We start from the raw sequence: 19,174 nt of genomic DNA, 5'->3' as shown, positions 1-19,174 counted from the left end.
GGCACACACAGAAGCTTCTAGGGCTGCATGTGTCATTCCTCTCCTCTTGTTGGAACAGCCAGGGCTGCACCAGGTTCACAGACCTTGAAAGAGAGCACTCAGCTGTGCAAGAGGGCTTCCTCCACTTTCCCTTTCTCACCCCCTCCCTTGTTTCCTGCCAAGAAGTCGATGGGTGAAGCATCTGTGCACACAACCTCAGCTACTCCAAATGAACCTGGATAGGTGGGGATCATGGGGTGCAGATTATCTATATGGGGGGCGGGGATTCCAAAAGAAGGCAAAAGGGATCTCCTGGACTGGATGGTGCAATTGGGTGTAATTTCAGACTATGGACTTGGTGGGGTTTTTTTCTTTTGGGGGGGGATCTTAATAGGGTGCTACTTCACATGTGTTGAGTGAGCCTTGCTACATTTGAAGACCCTGCTTCTCATTCTGCTCTGCAGGCCTTGGATGTCTGCCTCAAAACTCTGCCCTGAAGGCACCATGGTCTGGGGGAGGGGGGGCAGGCAGGGTGTTGTCAAATATTTGAATACTCCCCTCTGGAAAATACTATACAGTGGTACCTCAGGTTACATATGCTTCAGGTTACATACTCTTCAGGTTACAGACTCCGCTAACCCAGAAATAGTACCTCGGGTTAAGAACTTTACTTCAGGATGAGAACAGAAATTGTGCGGCGGCGCAGCAGCAGCGGGAGGCCCCATTAGCTAAAGCGGTGCTTCAGATTAAGAACAGTTTCAGGTTAAGAACGGACCTCTGGAATGAACTAAGTAATTAGCCCGAGGTACCACTGTATGTACATTAAAAGACTGGATGACACTGATGCATACCCTGGCCTTGACACACCATGTGTGAGGAAGGGTCGCTGTTGGTTTTCTAACATGAGGAAGCAATGAAACATGGTTTTCCCCAACTGCAGTCTTCAGTGTTTACAGTCCTATGAATTCTGGGTAATGTACAGTTACTGTGGCATGAATCTGCACAATATATTATGACAGCAGAAGGGCTTCTTCTGAACCAAGGTAAAACACGTACATGCTCGGCATTAATAAAACTTCAGCATTTAAACACTTTCTTTGCAAATGAAGAGGACAGGGAGAGAACCGGATCAAGTGGAGGCCACACAACTTGTATCCCAGCAGAGAAGCCATTGTGCCCCTTCTGAACCAAAGGAAAACATTTTTCAGTTTAGTTAGGTGCTAACTATCTGTAAAACAGCAATGCTTAAGTGTCCACAATATCTTTGCAAGGGAGGGAGATGGGGAGCACACCAGAACTTGGCCATGCCCATGACGTCTAGGTGGCAACACCCCATGTCTTTGTAGCCCTACTAGATCCAATAAGCGCCAGCTGCAACTGGCTGTACCACACAGTTGTCCATTGTCTGAATGTGTACTTCAATGCATGGCTCTGGCAAATGACAGAGAGCTGGTAGAATCATCCAAGTGTTGAATTAGAAGGCACCCCAAGGGCCATCGAGTCCAACCCTGGGCAATGCAAGAAATCATTGCTCCTCATTTGACATGACCCACAAATCCAAGCCTCTTCTAGCTGATTGCTCTCTGTCCTTGGGGATGGAAGCTCTTGAGAGCAAGAGGGGAAATATTATATATGGAGAATTTCAGCTGAGATCTCCAGTTGCTTGACAAAGGCTCCTGTCACACACATTCATAACAGCATTGCAGCCACTTCTCTGCAACCAGATCAGATGCACGGTCTCTTACACACACCCAGTTGTTACATTTGCTTGTGGCAGTTGCGGGAGTATGACCCACACAATTGCCCCCCTCCCACATGGTAAATGTATTCACAAATCCACACTGCAGCCATGTGGGGAAGTGGCTTCTCAGCAGCCGCAGGTGGGAATGAAGGAAAGCCAGCAGCTCTTGGAAGCAAGTGCATTCATTCCAAATGTTGGCTGTGGAGGACACCCAGCCAAGGGACCTCGCCCTAGTCAGTCACCCTCTTTGCAGCAGCAGCCACCACATGCTTCCTACACCTGCTCCTTTGGAAGGAGGGAGATGGCTGAGATGGCAAGGGTCAGTGATGGCGAGGGCCAATGATGGCTTCAGCAGCATCCCAAGAGGCGGACATCAGGACCATAGATTCAGGCTGCCCAGCAAAAGATGAGGAAGAAAGGGGGATGAGGGCGTCAGCAAATCTTCCAGAATGTGGGTCTTCAAGGCAACAGCTCCGTTTTTTCTGAAGGGATCAGGAACAGTGTCATAGAGAATGGGGGTCCAAGGGCTTTTGAAAGGTGGCTCATGCTTTGCTCCCATCCTGTTTCATTTCCTCTAGTGCAAGTGGCTGGTTTGGAGGCTAGATCTGGCTGTTTCCAGCTCGCTGTTTCGGTTTTGTTCGCACTTCCGCATAGATCACCCCAGCATCTGGTTCCACTTCCTTTTTGTTGAAACGAAGGCTGGCATAGGTCAACTCCTTCTGCCGGCTGGTTAAAGGAAGATGCTGTTAAGAGAAAGAGAGAGAACCGGGAACAGAAAGTTTGTTTCATTCTGTCTGTGGTGGTCTTGAAAGCATATTGTTTGCAGGTGGCAAAAGAAGCTGCAGAAATAAATATATACATCGGGAACTTTGGAGCAGGCAAGAGGGGAAATGGATACAGTAAGCAAACTTTTGACAACCTGGTGCCCTCTGGATGTTGTTGGACTGCAACATCTGGAAGGTACCAGGTTGGCAAAGGCTGCAAGAGATGCGATCCAACCCTTCCTCAAAGAAAGAGAAAGAGACAATTGCACCATCCTGGGGAGGCAGCACCACAACAGGTGTATCACCGTTTTACTCCCCCTCTAATAGTGAACTCGTGTGATAAGAAGAAGAAGAAGAGTTTGGATTTGATATCCCGCTTTATCACTATACGAAGGAGTCTCAAAACGGCTAACATTCTCCTTTCCCTTCCTCCCCCACAACACTCTGTGAGGTGAGTGCGGCTGAGAGACTTCAGAGAAGTGTGACTAGCCCAAGGTCACCCAGCAGCTGCATGTGGAGGAGCGGAGACGTGAACCCGGTTCCCCAAGTGCAAACAGAACTAGAATCAAAACCAGGCCACTAAGAAACAAGAGGGGAGGGGAAAGGTATCAATCAGCATGTTTGGGGAAAACCCAAGGTTTGCAGAAATACATTTCGGGGTAATGTATCAACATCCTAAGGGAGATATAGCTATAGCTATAGCTATAGCTATAGCTATAGCTATAGCTATAGATATAGATATAGATATAGATATAGATATAGATATAGATATAGATATAGATTTAAAAGACTTAACACAAATCACAGTCCAGTGATGACTAACCACAGTGGGTTTTGGGGTTTTTTTAAAAAAATAAGTTGCCAGTACTCATATCTTGATTAAAGTGTCATGGGTGACAACTTAAAATGGCTGCCCTGGGCAGGAAAAAAGTGACGGTACTCCATAGCAGTGAATAATGTCACCCCCAAAAAAACCACTGACTAAAAATATTCAATAGCTACAGAACACTGAATCTTAAATGAGAGAGAAAAATGAAAGTTGGGGGAATAGAATGGTGAGGTTGAGGACAGCATGAATGGGCTGATGAGCTCTCTGGTGGAAGAAGGAGACCCAATGGGCAGCCAGATGCCTTTGGGAAAACTGAAAGCAGGATTTGAGCAGTTTCCCCTCCAGCCGTTTCCAGCAACTGGTACTCAGACGTTATTACCTCCAGCTCTATAGGCAGCATAGGTGCCAACTCCCTGGGGCCCTGGGTGCCTGAGCACCCACAAAATTCCCCATGAAGGGCCCGGGCACCCACAAATTTCAGTACCAGGGCCTGTCATGCTGCATGTCACCCATGGCCCCAGGCACCCACGGTTGCAGGGCCAAGTTGGCACTCCTGGTAGGCAGAGCAGTTATCATGGCTAGTAGTCATTGATAGCCATCTTTGTGGGAAATTAGTAGCCAAATCTAACAATGCATATTCTTGCTAGTTAGCATGTGAAGGGGTTAAGACCACAGAGCTGTACTGCTGATAGGCAGACCCAGGCCATAAAAACGTAATTGGTAGAGAGGGCTCAGTGTGATGTCATTTCCCTGCCTCTCTTGAGTAGGAAGAAGCATAGAGTATTTCCTGTTCCTTTCTCTCCCTCCTTTTCTCTTTGACCAGCAATGGAAGCAGATGGATATCCAATTGCTCCGGTTGAGGCACATGCATGAGGCTGCTTTTACTGTAAATTCAGTATTTTGCCTGAATTTGTTTTACTGCTGTTGCTGCTGAGTACAAATGTGTGACTATGAGTGAGTAAATCATATTTTAAACTTACTTCTCAGTCTGTTTTCTGATTCTTTGTTAAGTGGGGTAAGAAAGGGGTGCCAGCTTATTTTGTGGTTGAATTTAAATAAAAGAAGGCTTCACAGCCTAATTCCTATGCCTCATTTTTTCTTCTTCTGCGGATGGGGCTACATTTTAAACAAAGCAGTAAGCTGATCTCTTTGTATGTCCAACCCACCCATGTGAGCACCTAAATTGCAATTATTATGTTTTCTCCTACCTATTTAAACTATCCAGAGTTCCAGAGTTTAGCTGTCTCCCAGTTGGGAAGTGATAGGATGGTAGGGAAACGCAGGAGTAAATAAAGATGAGCAGGGGTGAAACAGACTTGTCTGGGGGTGGGATAAACCAATTCTATTCCAACCAAACTCTAGAGTGGATAGCAACATGTGGAAGAGAGCCTATGATACCTCTTAGGGATGTTAGGCTGCCCTGCACAAGAAAGTGACGCCTAGTGCTCCCCACTGTGAACAGAAGGCCATTTGAGCAGACAAGATGACACTCAGGGTGGACCAGAGTGAACATCCCAATGCACCAGATACCTCGAAGCAGATGCGGGGAGAAGCCTAGAGTGGCCCAGGCAAAGCCTATCACAGCCTGGGAATTTATAGGAGCAGGATGTGTGTGTTCATTAGGTAACAATAATCCCTCTTACCGTTCTTGCTTCTTTGGTTGCAGCAGCTTCTGTCTGTGTTGTGCTTTCTGGAATGGAATGATGAAGAGAAATTCGAAAGTGGTTATGCTTGAATAATCATTAAAGAATCCCAAGAGTGAATGAGTCAAGAACACATGTGATTGATGACACATTCCACAGAAATTCCTTTTTAACCATCCTGGGTGGAGATGGGCACTAATTTGCATTTCTGAGACTTTCTGGGGGGACGCAGGGGGACGCATACCCCTAAACATTTTGTGAATCTAAGTTTGGGTACTGTCCTTCATCATAAGATCTCAGGGCAGTTCACTCAATGAAGGACTCTATCTGTGGAACATTGTAACTCATGGTCGTTTATTTTTTCCTCCTCCCAAGCTATCCCTTTTTTGTGTTGTGTCTTTTAGAATGTAGGTCTAAAGGCTGGGGCAGTCTTATTTCTGATCTTTGTAAGCTGGTCTGGGAGGCTAGTTTTGGCTGAAGAGCAGGTTGGAAATGTTCTAGGTATATAAATGAATAACAAAATGCACATACTTCAAATCTTTAAAAGTGGGAGACTCATATAAATAATTTTTACCTCATATAAATAATTTTAAATATTGTTTTCTCTAATATATGCATTTCTATGTACTCTAGCACATGCATTTTGGGGCACGTTACTTGGTTGGGTGACAACATTGCACATTTCAGAGAAGCATGAATTTGGAAGGATGGTTGTATTTCAAATCAGAGATTGTTTCCAAAAATGTGAATTCGGAAAGTTTGCATCAAATCAAATGAACTGAATTGCAGTTCTTTCCTATCACAGTTTGCAACACCTCCCTGGCATGCCCAGGGAAGCATTTGCAAATGCACATTGTGTGAGCTAATCCGTTTACCTCCCATATGACCTCTCCAAGGTGCTGTCAGGGGAGAGAGCCTTACCTTTAGCCCTCTTCTTGTATCTCCATGTTAAGACACTGAGCAGCAACAAGAGGAGGATTCCTGCTGCAGCTCCGGCTCCAGCTCCAATTCCGGCTCCAATTCCAGCTCCAGGAATTCCACTGTCAGTTTCTAGCTGCTTGTCACGTTCTGGTTGAGAAGGAATAAGAAAAGAAAGACCCCCTTGGTGGTCTGTGGAATGAAGCAGGCAGGCAAGATTCTGCTGCTCCACAGGGCTCCATTTGAGGGTATGGCTGACACCCCAAACTTTTGTTCATGCCCAGGTTCCAATTTCAAGAAAATTAGCATGGATATAGGACCAATGGGTAGTGGATCACCAAATTGTTTTGAAAACTGGTCATTAAGTTGTTTTGTATTTTATGGCTTTGCTAGCCACTTTGAGACTTGTGGGAAATGATGGAGGTTTTATACCTAGAAAGTGGAAGTGGGAGCAGTGGAGACACATTCATTGTCCTTCAGTCTTTCAAAACATCCATCAGCTCATCAGCGATAACAGAGCTGTGTCCCCGGGAACAGCTATTTATTTGTTATGTATCTAACTGAAAACAGAACTTGCAACCTGCTGAGAAATGTTCTCCGCTCCCTCACAACAGTGGGGACTTTGAACAAGAAAGGGGAGGGCAGAGGATGGAACAATTGGAAGCTCTTAACGTCTGGTTTGGGTCAAAAGTGACCCAGAATTTCTATCTTTCTACAACTGGAAAATTTTCTTTTCATTTTCTTTTATAACCCTGTACATTTCCCACCTATCAGTTCCAAACACCTTTGCATCTCATTCCCTGTAGAAAGGAAATCAGAAAAAAAAATGATTCTGTTTACCAGAGATTGTCACCATGGTCCCATTTCCACGGCCATTACTACCGACAGCACATCGGTACATTCCAGAGTCATTCCTTTGGACATTGGACAGAATGAGAGAAGCCGGGCCTGTGGTCGCGCTCAGAGTCTTGCCTGCACCTGTCACCTCCTCCTCATGTCCATCAGTGCCATTTTTATACCAGGTGACACTGTACGGGAGGACTCGCACATTCTTGGCAACTGCAATGCTACAATTTATAATGAGTGTTTGCCCTTCCATTCCTTGGATGAAAGCAGGTGACTGGATAACTGACAGATTAGCAGCTGTGGAAAGAGCAGAAAAAGCATTTGACAACTTCAGTGTGCAACCTTCAAATTGCCAGACGAGATAAAGTCTGCATCTGTGAGACTGGGCAAATAATGCCAGATTTTGTGACTTTGAGTTAAATACGCAGCCATGGAACTTGTGCATGGAACGATTGACTTCTTTGAAGTTTGCATTCTTGGCTTTTCTCTGGATCTTCGTTAGGCTGAGCACTGAGGGTGCCAAATGGCTTTAGGAGTGGCTGTGAATGCAGCCTTCAGGGTGGGCCAGGGAACAGCCCTCCAGTTTAGGACTACAATTTCCATCGTCCCCAGCTAGCATGGCTGCATAGCATTGGAGCTGATGGGAGTACAGTTGCGCAGGATGGGGTTCCCAAGAGTTGTAGTCCAAAAAATAATGGAGGTCAGCAGGTAGACAAATGGAGAATGGACCTGTTGGGGTGCTATTGCTGAAATCTGAAGCTACATGAGGCAGACAGAGAGAGATTCAGATCTGTTTCATCACAACTGAATGCAAACCACATTTGCACTTCCCCCAAATATATACAAACCAAAATGCAGCTACATGTTGAAATTCACACGTCCCCAAATTTGGCAAAGCAATGCTCTATCCATATAGTGTCTACAAAAATGTGAACATTAAGCGGGAAGTGTATACAAAGATGCATATATGTGTGAAAATAGCATACAAAAACTCATTAAATTGGCACTAACATGCTGACAATTTTCGTGAGGACTTTAAAAAAAAAAGTAAACTGGTGTGGAGATGTGGTGAACTGAATTTAGACTGAAAAAATGAGACACCGAAAGAAACTGAAACTGACGGATCCTCCTGCCTTTAGCACAGAGCAGAAGATTTGATGGCCTGTGGTGGGCCAAGGAAGATCCAGCCTGTGCCTGATGACTGAGAAGTGTCAGCCTGCCAAACATAGGGTGGAGCTAAAAGCAAACACTCTATGGTCCACATGCTGCATTTAAAGCACACGGGTGTCCACCGCCGCCCCCAGAACCTTGGGAAGTGTAGTTTGTTAAGGGTGCTGGGAATTGTAGTTGTGCAAGGGGTGAACTACAATTTCCATTATTATTTGGGGGAAGTCATGTGCTTTAAATGCATAGTGTGCCGCGACCTATATGCTTCCCCCTTAAATCTGGACATTTACCCTGTGATTTTAATTTTTTCCCAGGAGACCATGTGAAAGGGATTGAATGACTGAAAAATTTTGTCAGCTTCTGACACCTCAGGCTGTAAAAGGTTTCCTACCTCTGCATTATGGAGCAGAAATACAGACTTGGGTCTTGGAGTATTATCCAAGGACCTCTGAGAAGCTTCAAATGGAGTGTTACTATCCTCTGGGGTGCATTCCTATAACCTTCTCTGCTCATTGCTTAATAACCAGATAGAAAGTTCCCAGCACTTACTCGTGATGACAACACGAGATCCAATTCCTGATGATTTTGATTGATTTCTTGGTTCTCTCCCAACGTTACAGGTGTACAACCCTGAATCGCTCACAGTAGCATTTGTGAGGGTGAGAGAAGCAAATCCTGCTCTCAGGTTCTGAGTGATCCTGTACGAGCCGGTCTTGTTAGCCTGCTCAACCGCAAGCCCATCTTTGTCCCAACTGACATACATGCTGCTGTTCCTGCCGACTGTCCTGAAGCGACACTCGATGGTGACATCCACCCCTTCCACTTCATGGATGGTTCCAGAAGTCTGGTTCACATCAAAGTCAGTAATTTCTGCGGGAAAGAGATGTCATAATCTGCACCCCTACTGAAAGCATTGGACACTGAAAAGGTAGCTAGAGTGGAAGAAGAGGGATTGACGCATTCAGAAAAAGCACCTCGGACAGCCTAGGACTGGACTGCTTTGAGGAAGAGATGGATATCTATGTGTGCGTGTGTTTTTTAATAAAAAAAAGATAAAACAACTATGGACAGTCAGAGAATCATCTCTGAATACTCCAAAGAACTTTGCCAAAGTATATATGCTAAAATCATCACAATCTTAACAAGCACAACATAATAACCTCCATTGCTTGGATTATTGCCCACAATTAAAAAGATATATAGTATCAGCAGCAGTCCTAGTCTGCAGAGTTTATATACAAAGGCAGGAGGGGAAAATAAAAATAAAATACGTGCTTCATGAATGCCAAACTGTGCTGTAGACCATAGGCACTGTTCTGCTATATGTATCATTGTTTGTATGATCCATAAAGTTGCCTCAGATTGCATAAAAGTTATCATAGTTCCTCTAAGCTCTTGCTGTCTTCAATTTCCATGTCAGTTTTTCCAATAATGCTACCTGCCAGATTGCACTATACCGCTGGTCCATGGTCAATAATTGCAATGATTTCCATGCCCTGGCAATGGCCGTTCTTGCTGTGGTTAACAGAGGAGTTATGAGTTCTTTGTTCCAAATTCAAATTTATGGCGTAACCTGACAGGTTAAGCAGAGCCTGTCCTGGGGTCATGGGTACCATCTGACGTGATCAAAGATATCTCTATAAAAACATTTCCCCAGAACTTTTCAATTTTTGGACTTGCCCACCACATGTGTCAGTATGTCCTTATAGCGGGACACCCTCTCCAGCATATGGGAGGACTGTTCAGGTTTATAAAGGCTAGTCAGCTAGGTGTTAAGTACCAACCATGTATGGTTTTAATGGATCTTTCTCTGGTTGTTGCTAATATAGATTTAGGTGTCTATGTTTTTGTGTGCTCTGCAACATAAGAGAGGCAATGGGAGAAAAGAGGCCTCTGCATCAGCTCTGCTGAAAACTGGCAACTTTTGACTGCTTTTCTCATTTTAAATAATCACAGTAAACAAGTTTATGGACCACAGTGCAGCACAAAATGATCAAAGCAGTGAGCACAGCAAAAACAAGATAAAACACAGGCATACGAGCTCGAAGAAAAATAAAATGAATTGATGAGAATGGGTATCAGATGAGTGGAAGTGTGGCAAGGCTGTGGCTCTGACCTTACCCCACACTTTGTGTCAGAAGACTTTTTACTCACATGGCGCCCCCTCAAATGTAATGTGTGAAGGACGCTTTCATTTTGCACATTTCAGAAGAAAAATGGACCCCATAGATCAGTTACTGGAATATCCATGGTGCTCCCATTAGACTAGAGAGACACTGATTTTTATCTAAACTATTGTCTTACTTTGGAAAGCTAATGTGGGTTTTCTGAAAAGTGTTGAGCAGCCTCAAATCCCCACAAACATTCTCCAATCCACAAACTATACAAGTGTTAAAGGACTGAAGCTACCCTGTTAAAACAGATTTTGGAAAGAATTCAAGTATTTACCTATGATGGTCACCTTTGTCCCATTATTGAGAGGTTGAAAAGTCTCATCGATGACAACGTTACACAGATAAGTTCCAGTATCCTTCAAATCCACAGATTTCAAAGTGAAATTGCTTAATTTGTCTTCTTGATGTGTAACTATGTGAATTAGGTTTGAGTTAAGCAATTCCACCTGTTCATTGCCTTTAACTTTATACCATTTAATAGACCATTTGTTGCTGGTTCCATTGAACTTGCACTGCATATTGAGTGTTGATCCTTCCTTCACAGTCACAGTGGCAGGTGTTTGAGTCACTGAAGAATGTGGAGTAGCATTCATAATAGACCCTAAAATGGCAAGGAGAAAAACGGTGTAACAATATGAAAGATTAACCTAAAAGCACAATATCTGTCATTGAGCCACAAACTTCCCAATGCAATTGCATCCTGAAAATTGCATGCATGCAACTGCAAAGTGCATGTATGCATTCTGCATATTTGCAAGGAACACAAGTCTGTCTCTCTCCTGAGACATGTTCTCCTCTGCTTTGATCTTCTTGCAATAGCACATGGTTGGGCTAAATTTAAAATTTAAAATTGCAAACAGTTAAAACAAAATACCATCACAGGAATAGGGCAGTTCCTGAAATACACCTTCCAACTCTATGAGCCTATGAAGACTGGAAATGGGTTGCTGAGGGGAAAGTCCTTAAAATAATGGAAAGCGGCAAGATAAGGTTGGAGAGAAATGAGAGGTCCCTACTTTCCACATTAGGTGTCACTAATGAAATTTGTGATTATTCCTTTCCTCCTCATTTGAGCAAGATTTGTATTTTTAAGGGGAGTTTTCTTGCCTTTTATAGCCCCCTTGGTTAGGCTCATTAGCCACACTGGCATGTTCTTGGACACTAGATACATTTCAGCTATTACTAGTTATTTCATTTCAGTTATTACTAGATACATTTCAGCTCAGCTTCTATAATTCTAGTTTTAAATAACCTCCCTCTCAACTCCAACTCCCTCTCAACTCCCTTCTAATGACTTCCTTGAAATTTGTTGAGATTTTTCAGCATTTACTCTTGTGAAACAAACATGACCTTGCTGAACTTCCTGAGGAACCGGCCACATGCAGAATTGGTTAACATGAAGAGAACTGTGGCCACTGGTCCTGAAAGGTCAAAACGACTTACAACTTTCACAGGATCCTGGACACCACTTCAAGATTAGGTACATTTTTTGTGTGGGTTTCCCCCTCCCCCCCACTGGGGAGATACCACAGAGGGGAGAGTTTGGTTTATTGTATCTGGCTTGTGACAAAGAGCTTGTTACAGGCACACATGACAGGAGTGAAGAAGAATGGACAAAGGGCAGGCTGATCAACTTTCAACATAAAACAGGACAGGGGATTAGGTACAAAGTTGAACCTGATTAAGAAGAATGGGCAGAATTAAGAAGAATGGGGTGGGCAGAATGTCCTTGGCCAATCACTGTCTGGTTTGCAGTACAATGGAAATGATTCCCATCCAGTCATTTGCTGAGCATTCAGCTCTATGGATGAACACAGTGTGTGGAGCCAGATATACTGGCCTCAGTCCAGTATATCTGAAGGAGAGTCTCCACCCCCATCGTTCTACCCGGATGCTGAGGTCCAGCACCGAGGGCCTTCTGGTGGTTCCCTCACTGCGAGAAGCCAAGTTACAGGGAACCAGGCAGAGGGCCTTCTCAGTAGTGGCGCCCTCCCTGTGGAACGCCCTCCCACCAGATGTCAAAGAGAACAACTACCAGACTTTTAGAAGACATCTGAAGGCGCCCTTTTTAGGGAAGCTTTTAATGTTTGATGTATTACGTTATTTTAATATTTTTTTGGAAACTGCCCAGAGTGGCTGGGGAAGCCCAGCCAGATGGGCGGAGTATAAATAATAAATTAGTATTATTATTATTATCAAAAAATCTGTTATTACTATGCATATGACTGTTTCCCCCCCTATTTTCTTATTCTATTATCTATTTATGTAAAATATTTATTAACCCCGCCCCCTCCCCCAGCTCCCTTCACTAAAAACTCCAGGTCAGTGAACAAAAGTGTCAGAGGCACCAACTTGCGCCGAAGATTCTCCTTCTCCTTCATTTTGTGGGCTTGCTTAACAGCCTAGGCCACATTGTCCCGGGCAGCTGGAGCTCTGGAAAGCCCTCCCCCAGAGGCTGCACAGGACAATTCTCCCTTCATGGGCTGGTTTCTGCTATGCCAAGAAGGCACTCTTTCCAATTGCTTATGGACTCCTCTAGAATCATTCCAAAATGTTGCCCACACATTCCATGTGGGAAAGAAGTCTCGGAAAAAGAAACTTGCCCATACGCAATAAAAGCTATCTTGCGTACTTTTGTACTGCTGTTTCTACTACTAATATCACAAATGGCAGTAAGTTTTTGACCTGCTAGAGCAGCCTTTCCCAACCTTGGGTCTCCAAGAGTTGTTGGACTACAACTCCCATCATCCATAGCTAGCAGGGGAAGCAGTCAGGGATGATGAGAGCAGTAGTCCAACAACTTCTGGGAACCCAAGGATGGGAAAGGCTGAGCTAGAGACTCTCGTGGCCTACACCTTATCTGTCTACCTACCTGTCTATTTTATTCCATTTCCTCCAAGGACCTCAAGGTGGCATAGCCAGTTCTCCCTCATTTTATCCTCACAAACATGTTAGGCTGACAGGCAGCGACAGACCTAAGGTGAGTCCTGGTGGGCTTCATGACCAAGTGGTGATTAAAACTCTGGTCTCCCAGGTTCTAGCCCGACATTTTAATCACTACACCACCCTGACTCCAATCTATCAAGCTAGCTATCTAAGAAGTCTTGTACCTGGCATTGCCAGCAACACAGGAGTCACTGTAGCACCATTTTTTCATGAGTCACCAAGGCAATGTGAATATCCACTCTGCAAGCCAGGTGGCAGAGAATGGGGAGGTGGTCTGAACCCAGCCTGTCCCCTTTCAGGTTGTAGGGACAGGAATCATATTTCTGCCTCTGGAAAAGTTAGCAGGTCTGAGAGGGAATATTCAGCATCGTTCTCTGCTTCTAGCTTGCTACAGACAGGGATTTACATGAATATATATTTACATGGAGGTAGCATCCACCACTATGGTCCCCACCCCCACCCCCCATTACGATATGAAGAAAGCACAGCCCAGAATTCTACAACCTCAGTCTACTGCATCTTATTCTGCATAATCTGCCAATAGGCTGTTAGAGGACCCGGGTTTTCTGAAAGCAGGACAAAACATCTCTTGGAAAGGAAACTCACCCACATGCAGGAAAAGCAAAAACAGCAAGCATGGCAGCCACATTTTGCCCTGTTGGAGACTCCTCTTCTTGCAATCTATCTTTTCAAGCGGAGACCAACTGCTAACTCCACAATGCCAGGAATCCACCATGTGTAGTTGGCCGGTGGTGATTTCCTCTCAGTCAGACCCACCCTGTAGGGAAAGAGAGGCTGCTGGATTGCTGAATAACCAGGTCTTTTTTTCCTCTTTCTGCTCTACCACTCCCACCCTCTGAACATAGTTCCTCTTTATTCTCTCTCTCTTTCGCTTTCTCTGTCTCCATTCCATCCATTTCGCAAACTGGTATCTGTTCCCTTTTACATTTGCCATTTGTTCAGCTTCAGGGACAAGATAACTACACAGAGGAGGCATGTTTAATAATAATAATACCTTTATTGTCAATGTACAACCTGTGTACAACTTCCTTAGGGATGTTTTTAATGTTTGATGTTTTATCGTGTTTTTACTATTCTGTTGGGAGCCTTCCAGAGTGGCTGGGGAAACCAAGCCAGATGGGCAGGGTATAAATACTTTGTTGTTGTTGTTACTGGGTTGATATATTTCAGGGACACTCCCTGAAATAACCTCATGGTGGAGGAGATGGGGGCATTATCTTCCATACTTCGTAGTTTCATGCAGATTTTTGCTGATGCTTTTGAAAATCAAACCAGATGTGCACCATTGCCTCAGGTTTGATTGACACAAAACAATCTATTTGCAGGCCTCCAACAGATCTTGGATTGGCCACAGTGAGAACAGGATACTAGAGTCGATTTGCTCCCTTTGGCCTGATCCAGCAGAGATGCTCTTATGTTCTTACAAGTCTGAGGAAAGTCAATGAGAAGATTAGGGGAAAGAGAGAGGGAGATGACTCTCCAAAAGCAAGAGGCAATAAAAGTTGACTGTTCCTGACAGCATAAATAAAGCAGACAAGAAATCAAGGGTTCATCCAGATTTCCTTTTGTGTCACGTTCCTAGGCACAGATCTGCATTTTAAAGCTCTGTGTCTGAGCTAAAAAGTTGTAACATCACTTGGGAACTCAAAAAATATTTTTATTAAATTAATATAATTCATTATTGCTTGTTAAATAAAATTTGTGTAAAATTGCATAGAAATAATTAAAAATGATTGCCAAGTACTTGCAGTTATATTATATATTAACATTCTACACACACACACACACACACAGTGCTTTTTTCTATTAAAAATGTTTAGGGATACTCTCATTTTCCTACTCATATTGAAATACTGCCCCTCGGTGAGGCCAAACTTAGATTCAGAAAATGTTTAGGGGTATGCGTACCCCTGCATCCCCCCAGGAAAAAGCTATCTATCTATCATCTATCTATCTAATACTTTAAATTACCTGACACTTTTAGAAGGCAAAATTAAAATTCTTCGGTTTTCTGAGAGTAATTTATTTGCTTCTTAATTAAAAAAAAAAAGACTTACCAAGGTAAATGTTTTCCAGTCACAAAAAATAATAGCAGTTTTGAATTCCTCACACCCAAAAACATATTCTTAAGACTCCTCATTGAAGAAATTTGCAAAAATTAAGTTTCATCCTCTAAAATGACACACCCTAGTGGATGAGCGCTAAAGGAAGTCAAGTCGGATACACAAGTAAGCAGAGATAAGAAAAAAATTCAGCTCAAATTAGACACAGGAGTTGAAGTCCTCTCTACATATTCTTATATCCTCTTTTTTGATGTCGCATTTGTGACAAAGCATAAGTGGCTACAGTTATATTGTTTCAAGCACTGTTTAAATGTTTCTGTGAGTAGTGGGGGGGGGACATAAAAAGCAGGGGAAATGGAAAGGAGGATCTGGAAAGAGCAGGGAGTGGTTCTTTGTCTCCCTTCATGTCCAGGGGAGGCTTTTCTCTCAGTCTCCAAAATCATTTCAACTATGATATTAAGTTTTACAGCACAGAGAGCAGCACAGATACATCCGCCACTCTGCAAAGCAAATCTGTAGAGAAAAGCTCATTTCTAAACCAAGTTCCCTTATATCTTAGTAGAAAGGTAAAGGGACCCCTGACCATTAGGTCCAGTCGTGACCGACTCTGGGGTTGCGGCGCTCATCTCACTTTACTGGCCGAGGGAGCTGGCGTACAGCTTCCAGGTCATGTGGCCAGCATGACTAAGCCGCTTCTGGTGAACCAGAGCAACACACGGAAATGCCATTTCCCTTCCTGCCAGAGCGGTGCCTATTTATCTACTTGCACTTTGACGTGCTTTCGAACTGCTAGGTTGACAGGAGCAGGGACCGAGCAACAGGAGCTCACCCTGTCGCAGGGATTCGAACCGCTGACCTTCTGATCGGCAAGTCCTAGGCTCTGTGGTTTAACCCACAGCGCCACCCGCATCCCTCTGTATCTTAGTATAGGACTCCTTTAAATAAATTTCCCTTGCATACTGAGGAAATGGGTGGAGTGTGGGTTGTGCTGGAGACCCCACAGGATTCTCAGATTCAAGTCTGCCATAAATGGTGGTAGTTCATGAGTTCCTGGGGAAACCCAGCCAGGTGGTGATGATGATGATGATGATGATGATGATGATGATGATATCTCTTCTGGGGTTCTCTCACCAAAGAGTACTTGCCCCAAACTAGAAGCTTGGCATCCAGGTATTTTCCTTTTTTATATCTATTTTTATTCCTGCACCAACAGGAAGTTCTCCTTAGAAGGGAACTGAATTGCAATTCTCCCCCATCCCTGTTCACAATGCCCTCTCACTTGGCATACCTAGAGAAGTGTTTGCCAATCCATATTGAGTGAACTAATCCATTTACCTGCCACATGAACTCTCCAAAGTACTTGGCTTAGTTTTGTCAAGGGAGAGAGAGTTTTACCTTGGGCTATCTTCTTAATCTCCACACTAAGACACTGAGCAGCAACAAGAGGACAAGGATTCCTGATCTGGCTCCATTTCCAGCTCTAGGACATCCACTGTCAGTTTGTGGCTGCTTGTCATGTTCTGGCTGAGAAGTGAGAGGACATGCGACTTCCGGGGTGGCGCCTTCAGCAATGGCTGCCTCCCTCTGAACTGGAGGGACCAGCACCGTGCAAAACGGGTCGGATCCGCTGCGGCGAAGCGGGGACCCACTCAAAAATCACAGGCGGATGAAGCCTGTGACCATGGGACTCGGCGGGAACCATTAGCGCCCCCCCCAACTCACTAAGGAACCCACCAACGGGCTCCGAAGTGAAGAGGGGGAAGCGGCGCGGTGCTGAGAGTCATCAGCTATTTCCATGGAGCGAAGCCACATTGCTGTTGCCGGAGAGCGCTGCCTTTTCGTGGAACAATTGGGACTTTAAAACAACAACCCGTGAGTAGTACGGAAATTGGATCCTTTAAATATTTTTAAATTCGGCACTGATCGGGGAAGGTAAAACCAGGAAGTCTGCCTCCCCTTTCTGTAAATATTTTGAAGCAAAGAACCTCCAACTAAGGTCGTGGAGAACTCTACTTTTTATAAACGATTTTAATTCTACTGATTGAAATTACAAGGAAACTTACTTGGAAGCAGGGGGACCTGCGGGAGAAGAACTAAATTTAAAAACCGATGTGCCACCCCCCCTGGACCCGGGAGTGGTCCGTGAGAGCCGGTTGAGGAGTAATTGAATAATTTGACAGCTGTCAAGTTAGCTGTCAAGATACAAAAAGAGGTTTTTGTCTCTGCTGCTTATATTGGCTACAATGTAAGTATTGGTTACATTTTTATGTTTTAAAAGAAGGAAGGACTGCTACAATTTAACGTATGGAACTTTTGGTTTTGTGCTGAAAGGAGTAAAAAGAAATTTAAATCCCCCTAGAGGGAGTTTTGGGACATTGCAAGAATGGCCGTGGGTAAAGAAATACAGTCTGAATTGAACAAGATTTTCTTTCTCTTGGGAAAGTTGCAAGATCAAATAGATGTTTTGACTACGAATGTTATAACCTTGGGCATAAGAGCCAGTTCTAACAATGAACCTGATAAGAACTTGGTACAGGATTTTCACTTAACTGAACAAACAGAGGAAACCGAGAAGGAGAATAATGCTGCCATTGAAGAGAAAAAAGGGGGTGACCCAACCCTGCAGATGCAAAAGGTGAGCGGTAACCTGAGGCCTGACACGATGGTAATAAGAAGAAACAAACCTCTGAAGATGGAAGCCTGGCCTGAATTGGAGAATGAAAAATGGAGAGATCTCCTTACCTGGAGATCATATGACACTTGGATTATAAATTTGATTCTGTTGGAAGTTGGAGCTATAGGGACATTTGGAATTTTAAGGAGAATGAAACAAGATGTGGAATACCTTACAGGACTTACTTTCAAGTATGTAGGCCTGGCTGGAAGAAACTTGGACGCTGCAGGGCGGGAGTCCCATCGAGATTTGGCTTTGAATATAAAAGACTATCAAAGAGACTGGCAGAGGGGTCAGGAGAGAGACTTAAGAGCCTCGGATATAAGGTCACCGGGTTGATGGTTTTATTTTGAGATTTGTTGGGACTGAAACCGGGAAGGGGGGTGGGTGGAATGAAAAATGGGAAGGGTACATGATATAAGTTGCTTTTCTGTTCAATTTTTTTTTTTTTTTTGGTCTTATTTCTAGGAGAACTGGAAATTTGTGGAAGGGAACCTTCTTTCGACCTTAGGGAAATGTTTTAAGAATAAGCACTGTTATATAGGTTTGGATGAGAATTAAGCTTGGATAAAGTTAAAAAGCGGGTTATATAAAGAAAAATATGGTAAAACTAAGGTCTTGGTGATAAGGACTTGATGAATCAACAATTTGAACTGGAACATAAGGATTTGTTGAATTAAAAAGAAGCAGGTTAAAATTTATTGATAAGGATTTGTTGAATTAACAATTTGAATTGGAATACAAAAAAGGGAGGTAGGAGGAGGTCTGGGAAATAAGTTAATGGAAAATAAGTTATGGAAAGTTTATGTGTTTTTAATTATTGTTATTTTTGTATTATTGTTATTTTTCTTTTTTTCTTTTTGATTTTTTCTTATTGTATTAATATTGAAAACTTTAATAAATATCTTATAAAAAAAAGAGAGAGAAGTGAGAGGACATGCAAGACAAAACCAAAGAGGAATTATATTTACCCACTTAGTGGTCTGTGGAATGAGGCAGGCAAGTAAGATTCTGCTACTGGACAGGGCTTCATCTGAAGGTACAGCTGAGATCCCAGACTTTTGCTCAGGCCAGACTTCCACTTTCAGGAAAATTAGCATGGATTTAAGACCAGTGGGCAGTGGATTGTCAAATTGCTTTGGTAACTGATCTTTAAGTTGCTTTGTATTTTATGGCTGTGCTAGCTGCTTTGAGACATCTTCTTGTGAAAAATGATGAATAAATGTAAATTATAACAATGATAACAACACAGAGAGAGCAACCTTCTGGGACTTCCTTTTCAGAGGAAGAGTCATTATACTTCCACGGTGGTTGGGGAGCTGACAGGAACACAGCTGTGCTGGCTGGGGGCTGGGGGGGTGGAGTTGAAGTCCAAAACATTTGGCGGGCACCAAGCTGGAGAAAGCTGC

General features: G+C 43.7%; 1 protein-coding gene across 5 annotated transcripts; it reads right to left on the bottom strand.

Moving 5' to 3' along the window:
- Nucleotides 1–1,041: 1,041 nt before the first annotated feature.
- LOC310767793 (cell adhesion molecule 2-like) lies at nt 1,042–13,916 on the bottom strand. Of its 5 annotated transcripts, XR_014551057.1 has the most exons (8): nt 13,614–13,915; nt 10,336–10,662; nt 8,437–8,757; nt 6,715–7,017; nt 5,878–6,066; nt 4,957–5,003; nt 1,690–2,463; nt 1,042–1,655 (listed from the first exon to the last, which is right to left on the bottom strand). XR_014551057.1 is itself a non-coding variant. In XM_083625257.1 (7 exons), exons 1-7 carry the CDS (start codon nt 13,741–13,743, stop codon nt 2,320–2,322), a joined length of 1,419 nt encoding a protein of 472 aa, XP_083481383.1. In that variant the 5' UTR covers nt 13,744–13,916; the 3' UTR covers nt 1,042–2,319. The 5 variants fall into 5 exon arrangements, 4 of the variants coding, with proteins under 4 accessions (XP_083481383.1, XP_083481382.1, XP_083481384.1 ...); XM_083625257.1 differs by having other exon boundaries at nt 1,042–2,463; nt 5,878–6,024; nt 13,614–13,916; XM_083625256.1 differs by having other exon boundaries at nt 1,042–2,463.
- Nucleotides 13,917–19,174: the final 5,258 nt, after the last annotated feature.

Source organism: Podarcis filfolensis (genome assembly GCF_964270895.1).
Source record: "Podarcis filfolensis genome assembly, chromosome: 8".
Lineage (NCBI taxonomy): Eukaryota > Metazoa > Chordata > Lepidosauria > Squamata > Lacertidae > Podarcis > Podarcis filfolensis.
Note: the sequence above shows the minus strand (reverse complement) of the source record. Positions and strands in the feature narration are given on the sequence as shown.